General features: G+C 51.0%; 1 protein-coding gene across 5 annotated transcripts in view; it reads left to right on the plus strand.

The window, feature by feature from the left end:
• The first annotated feature begins 1,285 nt into the window (after window positions 1-1,285).
• Window positions 1,286-23,612, plus strand: part of PTCH1 (patched 1) — a 76,322-nt gene continuing 53,995 nt past the window's right edge. The window contains exons 1-2 of one of the 5 annotated variants that reach the window (XM_030004357.2): window positions 1,286-1,777; window positions 9,973-10,165. In XM_030004357.2, coding sequence (XP_029860217.1) covers window positions 1,715-1,777; window positions 9,973-10,165 — 256 coding nt within the window. In that variant the 5' untranslated portion in view covers window positions 1,286-1,714. Of the gene's footprint in view, window positions 1,778-7,712; window positions 8,377-9,564; window positions 9,736-9,972; window positions 10,166-10,468; window positions 10,721-23,612 lie in introns of those variants that run through there. The other 4 variants (XM_030004356.2, XR_003921914.2, XM_041120853.1 and 1 more) reach the window with 4 other exon arrangements.

Below are 23,612 nucleotides of genomic sequence, written 5' to 3' on the forward strand. Positions count from 1 at the left end.
CATAAAAAGTGATGTATGTTTTTCATGTAGTCTTTACAAATCCTGTAAAATGTCTTTTCCCATGCTCTTCCAACTCTTTATCATTGACACAAGGCCCTCTGCCATGTAAAAATAGTAACAGTCTTGTAGGCGAAATGTCCTTCTTGCTCATTATTTTGATGCCTAGCCTGGTTTTATGCAGACAAGAGTACGTATGGAGTTAGGCTGTTTGATGCAATGTGATTGCATCTGAGACGTTTCGTAACACTTTTTCTTATATAATGTTTTTATATTCTTCATGGTGAACATACAACCATAAGGTACACATTATCTTCTACTAGCAGTATTCTCTAACAGGAGCAATACATATAAAACACGGCTAAAGAGTATCCAAAAAAGTCGTGTGAGATCACTGAACCCAATCATGAAGCAAGTTTTCTAAATGTATCGCAAACAGAAATATCTGGGCAGCTTGGACACAAGACTACAGCAATATGGAATACATTTTATTCTCAAAATAAGTTATGGATATACCAAATCTGATAGCAAATCAAATGTGACTGACTAGAGGAAAAGGATCTTCCATAAACAATTAGTGACACGTTTTCCAAGACACACCATTTGTTCCTTGCAGTATGCCCTAATCCAGGAGCCACACTTGACATCACTTCTCTCAGACCCTGTAATGATACTCAGCCACTGCAAGATCCTAAAAAGGTAATAGTAAATTTCTGCAGTGTTTATATTCTGTTTGTAACTATTGAAGAAAGTGTTGCTTTTAGAAGGGAAAACCGCTGCGCTCTTCTCCAGTAACATTCAGGTATTGTTCACGGGAACTAACTTTCTTGCATTGTGTGGCTTCACCACCTGAAAGCTGACTTTCTAGTGACCCCTAGCAAAAATGAGCAGGATGGGCATAAACCTTTTAGAACCAAACACACTAAATCAGGTGCAGTGCGGGGTGCTCAGCAGCCAGAGGAAAACTCTGCTTCTCTCTCCCCTCCCTACACGTCCAGCTATATATTTCTTTTGACAAGGAAACCGCATTCCACCACCTGGCACCTTCCACGCTCTCCCTCCTCTTGAAATCCAAGGTGGGAGAGGCGAGCGAAGGCAGAGGTTGAAGGAGACCTGTGCGCTCTGCTCTGCTGCGGGGGGGAGCAGCGGGGCGGGGGCCGGGGCCGCGGCTGGGGGACCGGGGGGCCGGGGCAGCGGGGCGGGCCGGCGGCACGGGGCTCTCCCTTCCTTCGCTTTTTTCCCGAAAGTTTATTGTAAAGGGGTAACGTTTGCGGGTTCGTCACGTGACCCTGACAGGTCCTGCCTATTGAGAGCCAGACCACCCACATGGAGGACGATGGAGCTGCTTAATAGAAACAGGCATGTAATTGTGAGGCTTTCCAGCACTCTGCAGAATGCCTGCAACCTAGGAGGGTTATTTTTTTACACTTTCAGTTCCTTTGGGGTAAAAAAAAAAAAAAAAAAAAAAAAAAAAAAAAAAAGGAGGAGGAGGAGGAGAAGAAGAGACGGAAGGAAGAAGGAAGGAAGGAAGGAAGGAAAAGAGGAACTAAAAGGATAAAGAGAGAGGGAAAGAAACAGAGAGAGAAAGAAGGAGAGAGAAAGAAAGAGAGAAAGAGAAAGAGAAAAGGAAAAAAGAAGGGGGGGGGAGAAATAGGACGAAAGAGAAGGACAGAGAACGAAAACACCGATGTCCCACTAAAGCCGCCAGGGCCAGTCAATGAGGGCGCACCCAGCCCTCCAGCACGGCTCCCCACGAGCGGCTCCGGCAAGGGCAGCGATGGTAGGTGCAGCCCCGGGGGGCCGCGGCGGGGCGGCAGCGGGGCCGGGGGCCGCGGGACCCGGCGGACAGGGCCCGGGCGCGGGGCGGGGGCCGGGGGCCGGGGCGGTGCCGGGGGGGGGCTGCGCGGGCCCTCGCCGAGGCCGCCGGCGGCTGGGGCCCGGGGCTGGCGGAGGGGGCGGGGGGAGACTCCCTCCAGCCGCCGGGGGCCGGGGCGACGCCGGGGGACCGGGGCCTCCGCCGTGCCGGGGGACCGGGGACCGGGGCTGCGGCTGCCGCCCGCCGGGTCTGGCCCGAGCGGGGAGGGCAGCGCGGGGCACGGCCGGGCGGCGGGGGGCAGGGGGCTCCCCCGGGTCCGGGCGCTGCTCTGCCCCTCGCCCGGGCGGCTGCCCGCGCCTCGGCGGTGCTGCGGCCCGGAGCTCCCGGTGGGGAGGGCGCGGGGGGGGACTGGCCGCTGATGGGAAGCGGCTCCTGCGGTGGCCCGGTGCGGTCCGGCAGAGGACTGCAGACGGGTGCCCGGTCTCAGCCTCTCGGCACCTGTGTGAGCGGTGGTTCAAACAACCTGCCGTGCGGGGGGGGGGCAGAAAGCCCTCTCGGGCCGGGCTCCGCGGGACAGGGGCTGCGGGGAAGATGCAGTTTGCATCTCCTTTCTCCGCGGGAAAGCTGAACAGGGCTTCTTAAAGGAGGTGCACTGAGGAGCCCTTTCCCTCTCTTTGCAACTCAGGCTGAATGCCCGCAGTCAGTGGAAGTTGCTGAAAACATACAGCTGCACGGAAAAGGAGGGACAGTCACTCCCTAACTACAGCAGTGAAATATTTGTAGTGCCTTAGATTAAGTTTAGTAGTGGCTTCAGCCTTGGACTCTGCATGTGGTTGGTACCTGGCACCACCGGCACAGCACTGCTGTCACCGGTCGTGTGCGTGTTGTCCTGCTGCTCCCAGGGCTTGGAGGCCGGACAACGTTCAGTGCCACATCTCCCCCTCGGCTGCTGCCTTAGCCCCAGTATGGGAGGTAGACCCTGGGGGGGGGGGGGGGGGGCAAAAGAGGGGAGGGGAATGGGGGAGACGTCTGGTGTCATCAGGTGGTGTTAAAAGAAACGTTGGAGCCAGGGTGGCTACCTGCCAGCTACCAACCAGATAGCATTTACCAGTTCTGGTTAGAGGGTCCCACATCGTTTCGGCATCAGGCTGATAGGTGTATCTAATTTCTGGTTAGGGCTATTAGGGTCATTGTGTGTCTGGATTATAATCCGACACTGTATCTGGACAGGAGGTAGTATTGTTGAGAAATGTTAGGGCTGAGGAGGGAGGGGGAGGCGGAGGAATCTTTTAAAACCTATTTGCTTTCAAGAGCCAGTAGATACAAAACTGGCAGCCCACTCTGAATTAAAATGTCTTGGGCTTCTCTGTTTTTATCCTTATTTCACACACACATGCACACACACGCACGCACTCACACACACACACCTTTTATTTTGTTCTGCCTTTGCCACAGTGTATAAAGCCCTATTGAGACATGTAGGCGTGATGTGTAAACCGGATTAGCAGTATGAAAGAAAGACATACAATGAGCCTGAATTGTTTTACTTCCTTTTCATTTCTCACGCCTATATCTCTAATAAATTTGTTGCTCCAGCAGTGGGTCAAAGAGATCGTGTCGCTCAGCTTTTTTTCTGCAAGACCCGATGGCAGAGATCATGAAAATGAATGCCCTGCCTTCTGCCAAATGCAGGACTTGAGCTCTATCTTTACACAGACCCAGTGTTGTCCGGCCTGGCTAAAAACTGTTCAGTGTAACTTTCCCCTCTCTATGCACGTTAAAGTCCTGCAAGTGGCAGGGCATTTTGCCAGGAAAAGAATTTGTTTTGAAGACGACTTGGGTTTATAGAGCTAAAGCCCCCCTGCGGAATATGACAAGGTCTGCTAGGGCTGGGATGTCCTCCAGCTTTTGGAGGGAGAGGGCTGCTGCTCCCGCCGCTGTCCTCCACAGCTCCCCGGGCGCTCTGGTTCTCCCCTGGGAGTCCGCTGCTGCGCGGGAGGAGCACGGAAACCTCGGAGGCTCCTCCGGAGGCACATTTCCCCGCGGCCCTCCGCGGAAGAAAATGCCAGCGTTCCTGGGCTGGTGCTGCAGATCCCTCATTTGCTCCTTTGTGGCGTGCAGAGCAGCTTTCCATTAAAGGAGATCAGGGGTAATTAGCCGCATTATTTTGACAAGTTGGCTCGAGCAGTTCCCTTTCTTCCAGGGCTGAGGAGGGGGAAAAGGGCTCGCTTCGTGCCGCCGCCGCCTCCTCCTCCTCGCCCAGGCGCGGGGGTTGCGCGGCGGCGCTGCCCGGCGGAGCGGCTCCCCCGCCGCGCGCCGCCCTCCCCCGGCGGCAGCCCCCGCCGGCCCGGGGCAAGCGGGCCACGGCGAGCGGAGGCAGAGAGGCTCGGGCTGCTCTGCAAAACCCGGGGAAGGTGCTGCCCCGTGGGCCTTACCTGGCGCCAAAGCCGGCGGCAGGCGTGCGTGTGGGGCAAGGGGCCGAGGCGGACCCTCGGCCTTGCGCCACGAGAGACAAGAATTGGAGAGAATAGACAAAACCGGGCTTTTTCCCTGCAAGTCCTTCTTCCGCCGCGGTCAGCTCTCTCATAGCCCCTACAGAAGGAAGTGTCCTTTCTTTATTAAGGTAATCAGATGCTCCAGCAGTGCAATGCTTTTTGGTGGTGTGTCCATGGGCAATGAGCACCCTGGAAAAATGTGTTAAAGTAAAATCGGCATAAATACCTGTTATCCATTGTCAACCTCTGTTGGATTTGATCCCTCATCTGGCTGGAGGAAGCATGGAGCTCTGCAGTATTGGGGGTTATGGGCACAAAGGTGACCTAAGTAAGAGGCAGAGCTTTACAAAATGAAGCTGCTGTGACCGAAGCCCCGAGGTTCTTGTATGCCGGCCCTGGCTGTCCAGGAATCGGGAGGACCAGGTATAAAAGGTTGCAGACTGCAGCCTCTCTGCGCAAGGAGGCACCTTCCCAGGCCTTCACCACAGAGCAAGCCCAAGATAAGAAATCTATGGGATCCCCGCGAGTTGCTGAAGATGGGAAAAAGCCCTTGGTGTGGACAAGCAGTTGCATACACAGGGCATGCATATCACAGCCAGCAGTGCTTACAAATGTAAATAAGGGCAGATTGATTGGGAACAACATTATCACCAGGAATGTAGCACTCAAGCATCAGCTAGGAAGCAAACTGGGGGCAGCCACTGCTCTGACCACCCAAGTGGAGACTTTTACACTGACACTTCTTCCTTAAGGAAAAAAAATAAAATACAGAAACAAGGCCAATTAGATCCCTGCAGTAATTCATCTCTTGTGTATGCCTAAAAAAAAAAAAAAAAGAAAAGAAAGAAAAATCCCTCCAGACCACAGGGAGAGAGGGGAGATTAAGATAGCGCTTGTTAAATTTGAGTCTTCAGACTGCGTTTTGGAACCAGGAGCGAGGACTGACGGGCGCTGGGCTATTGTGTGAAGCCAAGCAGGCAGGAGGCAGGCAGGAGACAGGCAGGGCAGCTCTGGGGGCTCGAGGTGCTTGAAGGGACGCTCTTCCCCGGTTTTGGAGCCTGCTGGGAGGCTGAACCAAAACGCCTCTCCACCCATCCCTTCTTTCTCCATCCCCTAGCCCTGCCGCTCCATCAGACCCTGTGAGGTTGAGCGGGGGCAGGAGCAATGGCAGATCTGTTCCTAGCGAGATGGACGGTCGCCTTCCCAAGCGGAAACTCGAACTGGAGGTGGCCGACCGCACCCCAGCTGCGGGTTTCAGCCCCCAACAGAAAACAGCCTCCAGCTCCAACCCCTTCAGGTTTCCTTCTCCCGAGGGGATGCAGCTACGTGTGCGTGCGCGACAGCCTGCTGCTCCCAGCAGCTTTCCTGGAGGCAGTCCCGTGCGGAGCACAGGGCCGGGCCTTCACGGAGGCAGGTTTCCCCGTGTGGGAAAAACAGCGGTGGGAGGGAAAGGAAGGGAAAACGGACCCCCTCACCGCCGGCGGCCACCCCGGCAAGCCGCCGTCCGCGGGTGCCTCTAGGTGGTTTCTCCCCGACAGCCTCCGCACGGGCGCCGCGCCGCGCAGCGCGCTCCCGCCGGCCGCCCCGGCCCCGGCGCGCTGCCCGCCCCCGCTGCCGGCGCCGGGGCGGTGTGTCTGGCAGCCCGGCCAGGGCGGCCCCGCCGCCGGCGCACGCCGGCCCCGCCGAAGGGAGGGGGGTGGCTGGCCGTACCCCGGGGCCCGGGGGTTTCGCCCACGACCGCCACCCCGGGCACACGCCTGGCGGGGCCGAAGGGCGAGCTGCGCCGTGCCCGCGGGCTCGGCGGGCAGGCACCGCACCGGGCAGGGGGCTGCCCGGGCTGTTCCCCGGGTCCCCCGTCCCCCCCTTTTTCTCTATATTGCTTCCCCCCGAGTGAACGCACAGCGGGCGCGCCTCACAGCCGCGCTACTCCGCGGGCGCGCAGCAGCCGCCCTGCTGGGGGGGCAGCGCCCCCCCCCCCCCCAAGCGCCTTCCCGGGCCGGGCGCGGAGCGGCGGTGCGGGTTTCCCGCTGCCCTCCGCGCCGGTGCGCACGGAGGTCCGCCGGGGAGCGGAGCCTCCGCGGGGAGCCGCGCTGGGGGCAGGGGCGCGCAGCCCCGGGGCTGGGGGGAATGCGCGCAGCTGTAACGGCAGCAATTAATGGCTGATTCTCAATGAACAGAGACGGGGAGAAGCGGTGCCAAAAAAGTAAACAATCGCGTATAGTTCAAGAAGTGTTTAGCGCGGCCAGGCAGGCTGCGTTTCATGGACTTTTACACTAAAAACATTAAAATTGGCTTTCTTCGGGTTTCAGTTAAAGAATGAGCCCTAAGTTGAAACAGGCTAGCTACCGCGCGGCTTTAAATCCCTCAAGTGTTAAGTTTTCATTGTGTTTTTCTAACTGGACGGAGTGGTTTTCTTACAGGGAATGAAGTCTCCTCTTTAGTTAAAAAAGAAAGAGAGAGGGAGAAAAATCTGGCACTTTCTACCGCAGTATCCACCACCCTGTCATTATTTCTGCAAGCCTGGGAATTCAGCTCGGACCTCCCAGTATTTGTTGCAGCTTGAGGCCAAGGTGCCTCTAAAAGGATTTTCTTTTAAGGGCTTTAGAAATCGTTTAATGCTGCTTTCCCCCCGTTTCCCTCTCTTTTTTAAAAGGGAAAAATATATTTCTGTACGTCGATCGCGAGAAAGTTCCGCGCGTGTATTTGCCTGTAAGCATCCCGGACGGAAAAAGAGAGGGGGGGGGGGAAGAAAACTTTCTTGAAAAGAAAACGAAGAAGAAAGGGGGGGGGGAACGCATTCCTTAATGGAAGTATTGCATGCAAAGAAGGCTGGATCTCTTTAAGGCTCCCCCTGAAGCTGGAGATGCACACACAAGGGTTGCCGGCCTGGGTGGTCTCTCTACTTTGGTGAGCTGTTGCTAAGCAGCTAATAATAGTCATGTTTGCTGAGTAATTTCTGCCCTCCCCGAGCCAATCGCCTCGCAGAAACCCAAGCCATCTGACAGCCCCGGGGGCGGGCTTTCAGCTCTTTTTTTTTTTTTTTTTTTTTTTCTCCCTCTCCATAGCTCGCTCTCTCTCCTCTCATACTCCCCCCCCCCCCCTCCACCCCTCCTCCTCTTTATCCAAATGGAGAGAGTCCTTTTTTTCTTCTTCATCTCATCTCTTGAGCCGAGGGGCTGCAGCTCGGTGCTGCCGCGCACACGCCGGGGGAGAGCGCCAGGCAGCCGGCCGCCCGCCGCCGCGGCGGGGCCGACCTCGGAGCCCCGCCGGCCCCGCGGCCCGCGGGAAGCACCCCGGCGCTGAGGCAGGATGGTGCAGCGCGGCGAGGCAGCGCAGCTACAGCTACAGCAGCAGCAGCCGCCGCGGCCCGCCGCGCCGCCGCCGCCGCGCCGCCGTCGCTGAGCGCCGCCGCGGACAGCGGCTTCCCGGAGGCAGCGGCGGCCGGAGGAGGCGATTTCAACGGGAGCGGAGGAAAGCGCGGCGGCGGCGGCGGCAGCCGGGGGGGCCCGGGGGTCGCGCCCGCCCGGCCGCCCGCCCTCGCCGGGCGCGGGGAGCGGCCGCCTGCAGCTCGGGGTCCGCGCGCGATGTGGCAATGGGAGGCGCGGGGAGCGACTCGGCCGGAGCGGCCGCGGCGGCAGCCGCCGCCCCGCGCCCCGCGTGAGGCGGCCGCGCCGCAGCAGCCCCAGCAGCAGCAGCAGCAGCAGCAGCGGCGGCGGCGGCGGCGGCAGCCCCCGCAGCAGCAGCAGCCCGCGGCCCGCAGCGCCGCCAGCCCCCCGCGGCCCCGCCGCGCCCCCGGGCCCCCGGGCCCCGCCGCGGCGGCGGCAGCGCCAGCGGCAGCTTCCCCGTCCCGCCGGCGGCGGCAACATGGCCTCGGCCGGTAACGCGTCGGAGCCGGAGACCAGCAGCAGTGCGGGCGGCGGCGGCGGCCACCCCGGCCGGGCGGCGAGGAGCGGCGGCGGCAGGCGGCGAAGGACCGGAGGGAACCGGCGCGCCGAGGCGCCTGACCGGGAGTATCTGCAGCGGCCAAGCTACTGCGATGCGGCTTTCGCCTTGGAGCAGATCTCAAAGGTGCATTCAATCTCTCACTCTTTTTTCCAGAGATACACGCTAGTGCTAGTGCTGGTTTTCGGCGGGGGCGGAGGGGGGTGGTGTGTTTTCTCGCGGGGGTGGAAGGAGGAGATGGAAATGAAACAGCCACCAATAAAATGCTGGGAAAAAGAGAGGGACGTCTGTGACTCTTCAGTGCGGGAGAGAGTGCCGTCCTTCCCTCCCTTCTCGCTTCTGCCTGCCCCGGTGCCTGCTTGCCCTGCGGAGCACTCCTCCGCTTGAATTTCCCCAGACAGCCTCCGCTCCCTCCCGGCCTCCCCCCCCGCGGCTAGCCCCCGCCCCGGCCCGCTCCCCGGCTCCCCCTCCGCTTCCTTTCCGCCTCCCCATCCCCTCCGTAGCGACCTCGGCAACACCCGCTCCCGGCCGGGACGGGGGAGAGAGCGAGCGGGGCGGCCGCTTTCTTGGCAGAAGTTGTGCTTTTGTGAAGTTCTCCGCCGAGCGCCGACAGGGCCACTGCCCTGGGAGAGCGGGTCCCCCGGCCGAGAAAGCTTGCAGCCGTTTTCTTTCCCCGGCGGTCGGAGGGGAAGCGAGGGCCGTAAACAAATTGCCACCTTAACCCTGCCGCGCAGGTCGCGCCGCTGCCCGCGGAGCGGCGGCGGCGGTGGTGGTAATTGTTGGCGGGGAAGGGCTGAAGGTACCGGAGCGCCCCGCAAGCCCGGCCCGGGCGGGGCGGAGGGACGGCCCCGGCCGCCAATCTCCGCCGGCCAAAAAATGTTTAAAGTAAACAACCTCGGAAAGCTGCCTTGCTGCAGGGATGGTTTCACTTCAGGGAGCGGATTTCTAGGCTTTGTAAGAAGGGGGAAAGGAGGAGGAGGGAAAAAAAAAAAAAAAAAATCCATGTGGCTGCCCTCTTCCGTTCACAAATATTGTCGTAACTTACAGATGGCTGCTCTACTTCCTAATTCAGATCACACAGCGTCTCCAAACTCTATGGAAATGAATTACTTCTGATCTTACAGCGCTGCTCACCACGTGGGTCCTGCCTCAGCACCAAACCCCTGCTAGGAGCTGGGAATGGGGGAAACGGCAGCAAACTGCTACCGATGAGCTTTTCCGTCACCACCACTCCCCCCCCCCCCCCCCCAGCCCCTCAGAGGTCTAAGGAGAACAGGAAAAGGGACTTTTTTTCTGTTCTTGTGGCTGTTGAGGTTTATCAGAAGCGGTCACTCGCGCCCTGGAGCCGCGGGTCTTGCCAGGGCGAACGCTTTGCAGCCTGAGCTGCCGGCGTGGTGGGCAGCGTAGGCGAGGGCGCAGGGGTCTGATGCGGTGGCGTCACCCCCGGCCTGCGCGTTGATCCGGGGCGAGGATGGCTACCAGCAGGTACACCGTGGCCTGTGCGTGCGCCCGAGGGTGGCTGCTGGGCGAGGGCCATGCTGCAAGGGCGCCTGCCTGAGCTGCGCTCTCCCGGGGACGCTGCGTGGGAATGCCCCCCCAGGAGCTCGAGCTGCCGTGCTCCTGGGGGGGGGGGGGCTCTGCCCGCCGGCCCCCGGGGTGCGGAGGCGCGGGTCTGGCGGCCTGCCGCAGCCCCTCAACTGCTGACCTCTTCTTGCCTTGCAGGGGAAGGCGACGGGACGGAAAGCGCCGCTGTGGCTGCGAGCAAAGTTTCAGAGACTGTTGTTTAAACTGGGCTGTTACATTCAGAAAAACTGCGGGAAGTTTTTGGTTGTCGGCCTCCTCATATTCGGGGCTTTCGCTGTAGGATTAAGGGCAGCTAATCTCGAAACCAACGTGGAGGAGCTGTGGGTGGAAGGTAAGTCCGGGGTCCCCCCTCCTTCTGCTGCCGCCCCTCCCCGCCTGACCGGCCGGGTGAAGGCGGCTGGAGTGCGTGCGTGCGTACGCCCGTGCGGCGGGCCGCTCCTCATGCCGGGGAGGGAGCGGGAGAGGGAGGGCCTGCCGCCGCCGGCGGGGGCCGGGCTGCCGGCGGGGCGGTTGGTTGCCGAGGCGGGCGCTGGGCCGTGGCGCGCGGCCCCGGGCGGCGCGTACCACTCCTCCGCCCGCGGGGGGCCGCGGCGGCAGGCCGGGGCGGCCCGCGGCGGGGGCGCCGGGCCGGGCCACCTTCAGCCTCCCCGCGCCCCCGCCTGCGGCCCGTCTCTCCGTGCGGGAAGGCTGCGGGCGACGGGTCTCGGCGTCCCCGGCGGCGGGAGGCGGCCGCGCTGCCGGGAGGCGCCCCTCCGCCATTTTGGGAGTGCGTGCGCCCGCGGCGGGGGGAGGGGGCGGGCGGCGAGGAGCGCGGCGGGGCGGGTGCCTGTGTGTGGTCCTGTTTTTTGGACAGCTTTCAACTGTGGGGGGGAGCGTTTGTCTCAAGGTAAAAAAAAAAAAAAAAAAAAAACCCACACAAAAAAAAAAAAAGCCAAAACGAGAAAAGAGGAGGGAGAGGACCAAAAAAAAAAAAAAAGCTGCCGAGGCGAAGAAGCGGGGCCTAACCGGCAGCGGGGTGGCCGCGGGCAGTGCCCGGGGCGGGGGGCGCCTCCGCCGGGCCCAGCCCGAAGGCGCCGGCGTAGGAAGGCGGGCCTGGTAAAGGAGAGGAGCGGTACCGAGGGGCCGGGGCTTCGCGGGCTGCCTTTCGAAACTGACACCCCCCACCCCAGACAGAAACACGGCGGGGGGGGGGGGCAGAGCGGCGTCGCCAGGGCCCCCCTCGCAGGCCCCTTGTGCCCCTCGGGGGAGCGGGGCTGCCAGCCTGGGAGGGTTACCCGCTCTGAGAGGCACAGCTCCAGGCTGCTGGGGTTTTTGGGTTTGCTTTTTTGGTGGGTTGTGGGTTTGGTTTTGTTTTTTTTTTTTGTTGGTGTTTGTTTTGGTTTTTTTTCTGGGGGAAAATATTATTTACTTAGCATCACATTCCCCTGTTAGCTGGGTTGACGTGAAAACAGAATTCCTTGACTGCAGTAGTTACTCTGGGTTTATGTCAAAGTCGCTTGCAGCAGAATTTGGCTTATAAAAGTTAATATGGAAGGCTGCATAAATAATCATTACTAAATAGCTCTATGTGCGTGTGTGGAAAAGCTAGTGCTGAGTGCAAACAACATTAGCCGCTGTTATGAAGGTGGTCTGTCCCGCCCTATGGATGGATTAGAGCACATAGGACCAGATTCCATCCTTGCAGGTGACAGCCATATTGGGGTCAGGATGAGGTTCACAGGTCATTTAGTGAGTATTGGTTTTTCTAGTTTGGAAAATAATGTGTTACCGACTGAACTTTTTTTGGGCCGTGTAGTCCAACAGCCCCAAAATATGATCACATCTGCTGCCAGCAACCCTGAGAAACAGAGCAGGCAGTGCAGGATCCCATCCATAGGCAGAGATGTGCATTCAGAGTCTGTACTGGTCGCTAGGTCCTGTGTACCTTTAATGCTAATGCAAATGATTGTGAACATCACTCTTTTTCTCCACTCTTTTTTTTTTTTTTTTTTTTTTTTAAGTCCTTGTGAGGTTGTTGTGGGAGTTTGTTAATTTTTGCTCATACGTGTTTTGTCTCTGGTTTTCTGTAAGTGTTCGGTAGATAATACCTGATTGCAGTTCCATCCAGCATGCTTCTTCCAGTTCCATCCAGCATGCTTCTTCCAGTTCCATCCAGCACGCTTCCCTGAGGTTTATTCTGCTGTCACTGGGGTTCACTTACTTGGAAGGGTGATCCCATCCCATTAATGCCACCTACTTTTTGTAACCATGTAATACCAAGAAAATACTTGCTGATGATGCCTGTATGACTGGCCCAGCATTAAAATTAAATTCTCAAGGAAAAAACATGGTTTGTAAAATAGCCACTTAGTACAGTTGCTGCACTGACCTCTTCGCATGTCATTATTGCTTGGGGGAGGGGGGAAAGTCTCTGGTATAAAATCTAGTTGAAATTGATCTCTGAGGTTTTTATGGCCAAGATGAATTCATAATGCAGCTGGTTGTACAGAGTTGACCTGTGTAATTTCACATCTATTGAGTTTGGTTTTCATGTCAGAATTAAGTAATGTAAGAAGAAGTATTAAAACTCTTCATTTAGAAACCCTTGCATTTCTAGATTGCAAAAACAGGCTAGCTGATTAAGATGAAATTAAATATTCTGGATTTAATTTAAATTAACTTCTAGTCTTCCTGTTCTAGCCCTACATGATCATCTACACAGAAGAGCTTGCTAAAATGTGCTTTCTTGGTGGAGACTCTGTAAATGTTCTGCTCGTGAACCAGGGTGTTACACAAATAAACCTAACAAATAGCAATCACGTATTTCTGTTGCTAAACTACAGGCAGAAGTACAGAGCGAGAATTTGAGATGGAACAGGTATAGAAAGAGATAGTACGGAAAATGTTGTTCATCCCATGCAGAAGTAGAAAGCAGTGACCAAACTCGTTTTTCTGCACTTGTACGCACCTGGTCCTAACAGCTTTAAAGTATACTCCATGAAGTTACTATACTAAGGGACCCTTTAGATCAAGGTCTCTCTTAGTAGAAGCAGTGGCTGAATTGCCCTGTTTATTAAAATAGCTGTCTTTTTTCTTTACCTTTTGTTTACTGAGAGTTCGAATGAACTGGGCAATGTTGGACGAATACGGTAGATTACTTGAAATACATTTCAGTAACAGTTTTGATTTGCTACTGAAGCTTTTTACAGTTATTACTGCTGGATAAATTGGCAGTATTTACATAAAGAGACTGATTTTGTATGGTGTATTTCTGAATACCCTGAAACATAATACAGCACTGAAGTTTGCTGGAAGTAAATGGTTGCTTTAAAACCATAACACAATTAAAAATAGTGAAGTTTGAATAAGTTTTAAGACCACGCACATTCCAAGATAAATGATTAGTAGTCTGGGCCTGAAGCTATTATGGCTGAAATATTTACATAAGAAGTTTAGAAACCCACCTGGTAGGCAAACTTTCAAAGAGAGAAAAAGAAAAACAGATCTCCATCAGTCTTTTAGTTTTCCTGTAGTAATCTTCTTCCTTCAGAATTTGTGCCAGCACTCTTGGCCTTCTCTGAGCCTCCTGATACCAAAGTGGCTTTCCTCTCAGCTTGTTTCTTGGCACTAAGTGTTGTAGAGTAGCTTTTTTTTTTTTTTTTTTTTTTTTTTCCAAAAAAACCCCACAATCCTCCTCTGGCTGCCGTTCAGAGCACTTCGGTTATTACTGTGTGTCCCCCAGTATGCTCTCAGTCCATGCTCCTGTCTTGTAGTCTGGTTCTCTGGTGTCTGACTGGGACACATAACTGTTTCCCCTCAGCCCTTCAGCAGGTCTGTCATCCCTGTGTGCGTACCTTGCTACTGGAGGATGCTTGTTGTAGTTTCTTGGGCAAACAAATTCTGGACTGGCATTTTAATGGCGGTTCTGTTATCCACAGCCATTCAGCTTTAGTTGAACCGCTGTATGTGGGTGTCCATGCATACTGGAGTTGTGGAGACTGTTTAGCATCTTTATACATTGTACGCCCTTGAGAGAACAAAAAGGGCTTTGCGTTGATTTCCTCTGTGACTGAATTTTGTAGGACACAGATGTGCTTTTAGAAACATCCATTCATAACTAGAAAGTACTCTGAATGGAAAAGAAATCATGCCCATAACTGGTTATGGTTTTTGCTACCACTCTTAATAGGCACTGTAAGACCCTGTGTGTGAACAGCAGTCACACATGTAAATTCACAGCCTCTGCTTCTGAAGGAAGGTAGTTTTGTGGCTCCAGAGAAGGTTCTGTAAGTGGAGCTTGAAATTTGACTACCGCAGTGCCTTGAATGGCATTAAATGGAGGAGCTTCTAAGGGGAGAGATGGTCTCGTCTTGTTCTTTGATAATTCATTTCATCTCACCATTGTTGTGGGATTTTTTTTCCACTCACTTTCTTCATTACTTTTGCTTTTTTAAGAGGTTGAAGGTCATGGTGTTCTTTCCTTCTTTTCTTGCTTTCTGCACTTCTTGCACTAGCTGTAGCTCAGTCAACTTTCCCTATTTAAGTACACCTCTTCACAAAGCTACTTTGAACCAGGCTCTAACATGCAGAGCCTCTTCTTTAAGCCAGTTTGAAGGAAGAGGGTGGGTGATGCAGGCAGGAGTAGGACATCCTGCAGAGGAGACAAAATGCCTTCAGTAGCCACATAGTTCAGCTTTGGTACTTGGAACAAAGTGAGCGTGTTGTAATTGTTAAGTGAATTAGGACTGAGGGCGTACAGCAGAAACAGTTTTTAAGTGAAGATTTGAGCTATGTGTACCATTGTTTCACTCAAAAGGGGCAAAAATCAAGTTACTCTACTGTACTATTTATGGCTGACTATCTTAAAATACGTTAATCTACCCATGCAGGATAAGAATGAGGTGAAAATGAGGAAAGCGTGTGAGTGATGCAGGAACCAATATTATTTCCATAGATTCTCAGTTTGCTTAACCCAGCAAGATCAAGTGCAGGTGGAGAGGAAAGTTATTCTTAAGTTCTGCCTAAGGCATCGCTTAATGTTACACTAGTATTCTTTGGAGAAACAAAAAAGAATAGTAAAGGAACAGATCTTTGTGAATTTGTTGTTTTAAGGAGACAAACTCAGGTGAGTGGGCTGGAGTAACCTGTGGTTTGAATACAGTTAGCAGCAATTGACCCAGTTGGGTATAATTCCGTTCTCCCACAAACATGGATGTTTGTGAGCAGCAGTAGAGTAGTCGTTTTAGATGTGCTTGTACCTGCATGACCGCATCAACTCAGTGTAGATGGCAGGAGAGTGGAAGTTACTCTGCTGGTGAATCTGAGGTGGGGTGTTCGTAGGCAGCGTGACAGTCTGGGGCGTTGTCTCTGATCACATCACCAAATCCATTAGTTTCATATGGATCAGGTGAGATGAGGGCTTACTTATCTCTGAATGCTGTCTTGCACTGTGTTGCATCCCTCAGTGCGTATTGGAAGTTCATTGAAAGGTGTTTATCTGGAGAATTTCCAAGACCACTGTTTTGTTTGAATTAAGTATAATTACTTATCATGTGGTTTCTCAAATGGGAAGGTAGCAGTGGTGTTGCCACTTCATGGCTGAAGGATGGTCATCTGGGCAATATACTTTTTTTAACATTTACTGGTCAAAATGGAAGAGTATTTCAGTCTGTGCTTCTGTTTCGAAAAATAACATCACATTCTAATACTCAAGCTTTACATGATGTTTGTGGATAAAAACATCAGGACAGTGGGTGTTACATTCCTGTGAATTTGAACTCCCTCTGTTTCCATATGTTGAAAGTTGTTAAGACGTTTAAAGGTTTTAGTTATATGGATGTTTGATTATCATCTTTCAAAGGTCTGCTATTAAATTCAAAATCACTGAGGGTCTCTGTTAAGTTCCATCTTGACAGGTGTCCACATCACTGCTCAGAGTTGGTGCTCCTTGCTGAAAAGCTTGTACATCAAAAAAACCCCCAGTTTCAGTGTTTATAATTCCTCTTTGATCTGTAAGAGTTTTAACGAAGGTATTACACGTGACCATTCTTTGGTCATTGAGAAGGTAAAGGGTGAAATCCCAAACTCACTGAATGTAGTGGCAGAACTTGGAATGACTTTAGTGTAGCTAGACCTTTACCCATGTGCAAAGCTGCAGCAGATGTTAACAGCCTGCCCCTGCGCTACCTCTTCTGGGAAGGGCAAGAGGAGGATCCCCTCCTGTAGGACTGGCACTCCTCTAAGCTCTAAGTGCATGGTTGTGTGGTTCCTTCTGCCTTTCAGACTTCAGAGGCATTTAATTTACTTAATGCTGCAGAAAATTAATCTTCATTATTTCCAAACTTAACACACTGTCGCCAATGTCCATGCCAGAATGTGCCTTACTGCTGCTTGTTTGGAAGGGTCTGTTTCCTTTGCTGTTGAAATGTGTAGTTAAACAGGGCAGTGCCTTGGCTGCACCATTGCCCTCTTCTGCGCTTGGAGTGTCATCTTGCACTCTGGGGATTCTGCTGCTTATGAACAGGGTGTGAAGGCATTTCTGTAGTTCTGGAGAGCTTGGAGATTTTGGTACAGAAATTCTGGAGTGAAATAGAACAGTTGAAAGCAACTTTGCTTTATTGTTGGTCCCCATGCCACTGCTGCTGAGCAGGAACAGGGGGAATGTAGGTAAGGAGAAGAGCTAGCTCAGCTGTAGGGTAGGCTGCTGCTGGAGTTGTGGTGCTATGTGGAGGTGGTGGTGAGTGGTTTGAGGTCTACTGCCAGCTCCTGTTACCTGCTAAGTGGACTGTCATCTTTCTGTAGAGGACGGGCCTTCCTTTCTCATTATTCGTCAGACACCGAGTTCAGATGAGAAGGAACTCTAACAGCCGTGGGTACTGAAACTTGCTTTCAGTAGAGAATGCATTAAGGAAAACTCCAGCTCCTCACCCTGACTCCATCCATTTTCATGATTTATTTTTGCTGTGCGAAGAGATGGTCCAAGCCCTGTTATTAAATAGTATTTGTGGTGGTTCCCCAGAAAGTAGTAGTACTACATAGCATATGCATGTAACAGTTCTTGACTGCTCAACAAATTTAAAGGCTGTTGCATGCAAGTGGATGTTTCAGTTACACATAACTGTCAGGAGGCTCCAAAATATGACAACTTCCAGATGTATGAACCGACTGATCCCTTTGTTTAGATTATGCACCACAGCTGATGCCTAGATTAGTGCTGGCTGGACAAAGCTATGGGAGATTTGTCTGGTTTCCACAATGCCATGTTTATATTTCATTTGGATTTCTCCTTCAAAGCTGACCTCCCTATGACCTGTTGGAGCTGTGTCCACTAGGATGCTAGTTTTAATGTGTCTGCAACTGCTTTCCTTTTGGTGTCTAATGGAACATGTTCTCATTTTGACACTCATGGACTTTTATGCACAATCCTTTTAACAGTGAATTATGCACTTCAACCTATGAGCACTCAGGTAAAACCATGCTTGTAAAGTTTTCTGCCCCACAGCTAGCTTTTTAAGAATATTCTGACTGGTTAAAACAGTGTTTTGCTTATAGACCTTGTGGGGCTGTTCCTTGTCTGGCATTTTCTCCTGTATATAGAATAAAGTTCAGTCTTCCATCCTTTGCACAGTGCTTTTTCTCTCTACAGATGATGGCATGGATATACATCGTTCTAGCTGCTCTTTTTTGAGTTCAGCAGGAGCTGGAGCGCAGAATTTTACCAAGAAGTTCATTCTTCTTTGTGTCTACTGTACAGTTATATATATTTTCTCAATCATCCTTATGTATCTTCAGTACATCTTTGGGTTTAGTTTCTCTAATCTCTCCTGCCTTGTATTATGCAGGAGGTCTTTCCCCATTTGTGTTTGTGGTTACTCTACCTGGGAGGACCTGAAGAAATCGGTAAAACTGCTTAAGGGCCAAGTGACAGTTCTACAATAAGAAGTGTAGTCCCCTGTCAGAGTTCAGAAAGATAAAGATACACAACTTTCATTATTCCTCACAGAAACTCTATGGTTTTCTACTGTTGATGCTTTACTGGGGCAACAGATTCCTGAGATGGTGCCTCATGACAGAAGACACAGCATTTTGAAGTATGATTTCTGCACTGAAAATGCATGCTGTCTTACAGTGGCCACTTTATTTCTGTGCCTGTGAATCAAAGAGAACAGGAAAATGTTTTGCTCCTGTTTTGCATGATCTGTGCTATTTTATTATCCACTTCCAGTGTGCTAAATATGACCGATGAATACCGGATACAATAAGCTACATTCGTCCTTGCTGTTAATTGAGTGACTTTGACTTGGAGTAATTTTTCATTGTACACTGCACTAGAAATAGATGGACTTGAGTTGCAGGGAGTAACTTTGAATTCAGGATTTAAAAATAAAATTATTTTTCTTAATTCCTTTTTTGCTGTGTAAACTTAGTTTAATATCTGTAAATAGAGTTTACATGTTACTGTTTTTTCTCTTATTTCATTCAGTATCACCTCAGTTCCTATAAACATCCTGAATTTGGCAGTAGTAGTAGTTTCATGAGGTAAAAAGCCCTTTATGGAAACTGCTGACCATATAGATGTTTTGATGTAAGGAGAATTTTAATTTTGGTTTTTAGAATGCATGTCTTGGCTTTAAGTTCTGCTTGGTTTTGGAAAACTTAGTTATTTCAGTGCTTGAGCAAAATATATAAGAGGTAAGGGAATGAGCAGAACCATAACGTGACTCTTTCTGCAAAGGTGCTGCTCCTTTAGAGAATTGTACTGAACTTAATTCCAGCTTCAAATATACAAGTAATCATTGTATATTTGAAACATCTGTATTTTCCTCACGTGCAAGAAAAAGCTGATATTTTTAAGGCACATGTGCTGTGTTGTACACCCATATACCTGAAGCTGGAACTGAGCCCTTAAACTGTAATACAGTCTTCATTTACTAACAGTGAGATAAATTAAAAGAAACAGCCTTCTCTTGTTTACCAGCCTGATGCATTTCTGCTTTTCAGTCAGTAACCAAAAGCTAAGTGCAGCAAACTAGAAATGAGCACTGTTAAGTCAAGTTGTATGATTTTTTTCCCCCCTTAAATCATTGCTTAAGGGCTTCTGGCCCCTAGCTCAGGAATCCTGCCCAAAAATGCCAGATGTATTACACAGTCAAGTATTGCAATGTAAATAGTGTTCTGTGCCATGAGAGCAGGGTGGTCCATCTCCTAGTTAAAAAAAAAAAAAAAAAAAGAAGAAGAAAAGGGAAAAATCCACACGCTCTGAAATAAGCACAGTAGTTGTAGTGTTATTTGTGTTTTTGGCTGCACAACCAGTATTTTGGAGCTGAAAGAACACAGATAAATTAGTGCTGTGGGCTGGCAGATAATAGTAGCTGAAACTGAGATGCTAGAAAGCAAGATGTGTCTTGGCTGAGGCCGCTTAATTTAGTCAAACAGGCACATAAAAAGTAAAATAGTAAAGTAAAGGCCATTGCTGACAGGCAGAACCTGTTACTTTACCTTGTTGTGAACAGCAGTCTCGTGCACATGGAAGCAGAGTGGACAAAGGATGGGAAGTAGGGAAGGCAGAGGCATAGGGTTCTTCTCGACCTCATGCTGTGTAATGGAAAGACTGAGTATGTTACTGCACCTTCTGAGTATAAACATTGCTGAGCTGTCCTTGTTTTTAATTAAATACCCTTTGCTGTATATTAACAATGACTTACCTTCCAGTGTGCTTATCTTCTTCAGATGTGGTAGTGCATATAGGAGGTTTATTTGCACATTTTTCCATTTTGTGTACGAACATGTCATTTCATAACATTTAAAACTAGTTGAAAGGAGATTTCACAAATGTGACCTGAAAGGAAATTGCCATGGGTGATGCCGTAATCAGATTTACGTTTGGGTTATCTGACAAATCTGTGAATTGCCATAGCTTCCTTGGGTGTGTGCAGAGGGGAAAGGGGTTATAAGAACTTATTTGTATGTGATAAACTGTATTTAAATAGCTACAGGAATGTAATCCCAATGCAGATCTTGGTGTAATCTCCTCAGTGAGATACCCAGAAGAAAAAAAAGCTTTATGAACTCATTTAAACCTTTCCCTTCCTGCTGACACTATGATAACATTAAAAAACCCCTATCCATTACAACTTTAAATTTTTCTTCCTAAGTTACCTTTTCTGTAAATGTTAGAAAAAGTATGGAGGTAGTTAAAGAAGATACTTTCTTGTACGAGTTTTCCTGGTGAGAATTTCCTGTGCATTTCTCTTTATGTGCCTCTCGACATGGGCCTGATGCTGATTTAATTTACACCAGTCTTACTCTACTGGTTTCTTGAGGGGTTCCCCATACTCAAGAAAGAAGCCATTGCTGTTCAGAAGCTGATGCTGTTTAAGTGGTAGCTAATAGAAAATATGATATTCTAGTGCAAATTAAGATCAAGAAACAAAACTAAAACATGCTTGGTATGACTTCCAACTGTAGATAAAAGCTAGCAACTTGAGAGAATTGTGATCAGGCGTAAACATCTATTAACTGCTCTTTCTGGAGATTTGGGGAAATAGGATGACCTTTTTTATTCCTTTTTTTTTTCCCCTCTCCCCCCCCCCCCCCTTTTTTTTTTTTTAAATAGGCTACAGTTTCACATGGCTTGCAAAAGAAATCTTTCTCCCTTTTTGTTTCCCACACCAATTGATTTATCATTTTGCTTGCAAGCAGACTTAGAATGTTAGGGCAGGAACACACTCACTTTTTTCTCGTAACTTTTTTGTTGCGGACCGAAACCAGTTGACTTGAATAAATTTTTCTGTGGCCTGAATGAAGCCAGCAACGTGGAAAAATCTTGCCATTCAGAGCCGTCTGAATGTACATTTCAGCCACACAGTAAGCTGTATTGGTAGGCAGTGGACTGCTAAATACAACCATTTTTCGCAGCAGAGAGTTAGACAGGTGATTAGCATAATTAGCACAGAGTAGGCTATACATATGGTAATATTAAGTGTGTAAATGCCAGCTGCGGTGTAAAATTTATGTCAGGGGTCGACAGGGCTGTGCGAAAGTATTGTGTTACAGCTGCAGGTCAAAGCCTCCATTGCTTTACCCCCTTTTCTCTTGTTGGTGAATGCGCTAAACAGAAGAAAAAGACAGACAGAAATATAACAGATAAGGCTTTGATTGAACAGCCTGGTTCTGTGCAAGAGGGACTGCTCTTAAAAAAAAAAAACAAAAAACCACACCCCCCCACCCCAAACTACACACACACACACACACACACATGCAAAACAAAAGTCCCCCTCTTTCACTATAGATTTAATTTTGCATCATGCCAGCTACAAAAGTGTTGCTGTCTTTGAGCGATGTCATTACGATGGCGTGAGGGGAATCTTTGGGGGGGAAGTACTAGGTAATTATGCTTTAAGGAGCAAAAACAAACAAAAAACTTTAATTCATGTTCTCCTTTCTGCATTCCAACCCACTTTTTTTTTTTTTTTAATGTCTCTGTTACTTACTGCACTTAGGGGGCTAGGAATTAAATAGTCTTGAAGGTGACAGCATTATATGTAATAAAATCTGAACAGTGCAACAATCTTTGAGCTGCATGACTGGTTTTAGACTAAGTGCCAAAAGTTCCTCTGTGGTTTTGTGTGTGGGTTGCTACACTTATTCCCCAGGTTCCTCCCACCTCCTAAACCACTAAATTCTTTATAAATTAAAAATGACTAATACAGGTTTCTTGTTTTAAAGGAGCACAGCGTTGAAGGGTACACATCTTTTTAAGCAGCTGATGGGGAAATCTGTAAATCTCTTTGTTGCCGTAAACCGTTCATTCATATATTTCACTTGCAATCCCCCCCCCCTTTGTATTTTTTGTAGTCGGCTATAAGGAGTGGTGGTGTTGACAGAATATAGTTCACACCACACTGACCTTGTGATGAAACTTCCTCACAGCCGCAGGGGGTCCTTATGAATCGGCCCCTAATCCAGCTAATCCCGCTCGCAACAAAATCATGAAAGTGGCTCCCAGCGAAGTGTGTTTCCCTGCACAGATGCAGCGGGAAGGAGCGGCCTTGGAAGTGCCCCAGCGCGGCGGCCTGCCGTGCCGCGGGGCCGGGGCCGCCATTGTGCGCGGCCCCCCGCGGCCCCGCCGAGGGGCCGGGGCGGGGAGGGACCGGCCCGCGGCCCTGCGCCGGGGGGGGGGCGAGGCCGGCTCCGCCGAAGCCGAGCCGAGGGCGGGCGGGCGGGAGGGAGGGAGAGGAGGGGTTCCCGCCGCGCCTGGGGCCGAAGGCGCTGGCGGAGAGCGCCGCGGGCACCGGCGGCGTCTCCAGGCGGGCGGGAGGAGGAGGCAGGTGCCGGCTCACGGCACCGCTCTGGGGAAACCTCCCGTCTGGCGGTGCACCCCCGGCGGCTGGGGTTGGGGCTGAGGCTGGGGCTGCGGCTGCGGCTGGGGCGTGTCGCCTCCAGCGCTCCTGGTAACCGCTCGCTCAAAGGGAGAACGGGCCGGTGCTGTGGTCCGGTGGGCTGGCTAGCCGGCTGAGATTACCTGTGTGATCGGAGTGGCCAGCAGTAGAAAATAAAGGTGGCGGTGCGGGGCGTGTTTGCTCACTTGTTCAGCTTCCTTTCCCAGCCCTTTCTGCTTCAGGGTAGGGTTGGCCATATGGTCAGGCTCTCGGAGTATCTGACGGGAATCTCTGATTGCATCCTGCACAAAATAAAATGCCCTCTTTACCGCTCAGTGTGAATAGCAAGCAAACTATGAAAAATGGGCCTCCTGACAGATGCAGCACTGCCTTGGGAGCTGGTGGCCAGTAAGAAATATCGAGGTGGGGGGAGCTGTGACAGGCAGCAGGTTCGGTGCTGGGGGGAGTGCTGACCTGACCTGATTGTGTCCAACAGTGAGAGCAGTTCTGCTTCAGTGCAAAGCCATTCAGAAGGAAGCTGCTTAGGCAACAACAGATGGTACAGCAAGCAGCTGGTAGAGAACACTTGAAATAAACTGTACCCTGTTTCATAACATGTTCATTCCTTTCATTTTTCTATACGCTAGTTTTGCCATCTCCTACAAGCACTGTTTAGGAAACGGTATCCCCTAAAAAGGTTGTGGATGAAGAGTTTTTCCATTGCTGTTTGCTGCTCCTTTAAAAAGATTGCATTCAAGTTTTGTGCTACTCCATGTACAGATGAAATTTGTGCTATCCCAGGAGTACAGATGAAAAGACTTAAAAATGCTGCTTTTAACCACACAGGAAAACAATTACATATTTGAGGAAAGGGCACTGAGAGGTTAAATGAAAAGTTGGGCCTAGAGGAAAGCTGACTGCTGTGGAACAACACAGCAAATTGTTTTTAACATATTACCCAGCAGAAGCTCTTATTCAAGTTAAAGTAACTTAAAACAATTATATTCAGCTGTTTTGAAATCCTTAGGTTTAGACCTTGAAGCCCCTTACATACCCTTCTCAGCAGAACTCGTGGAAACTTAGTCACTTTCAGGTACAGTTGAGGACTTTGGCCTGTTAGGAAGTGTGCTCCGATGTTTTCTTCAATTACCAAAAAATAAAAATTCAGCTTCGCTCCTCAGCGGGTGTAAACTGTTACATGACCATAAACTGTTGGAGAGTTGCAGTAGTCTATTAGCTGCCTATCATCACTGTAGGCCGTCTCCTTGATTTCTAGGAAAAAGCAAGAGTCTAGCGTCCTTTATTCCTTTGCTGCTTCAGCCAGAAATTCAATAGTTGGGGCTTCTCCACCAAAAGCTGTGGCTTCGCTCTGACCTGGAGGGACCATGTCTTTGCAAGAAAGACATGGTTCGCTCTCCA

Source organism: Aquila chrysaetos, chromosome Z (assembly GCF_900496995.4).
Source record: "Aquila chrysaetos chrysaetos chromosome Z, bAquChr1.4, whole genome shotgun sequence".
Lineage (NCBI taxonomy): Eukaryota > Metazoa > Chordata > Aves > Accipitriformes > Accipitridae > Aquila > Aquila chrysaetos.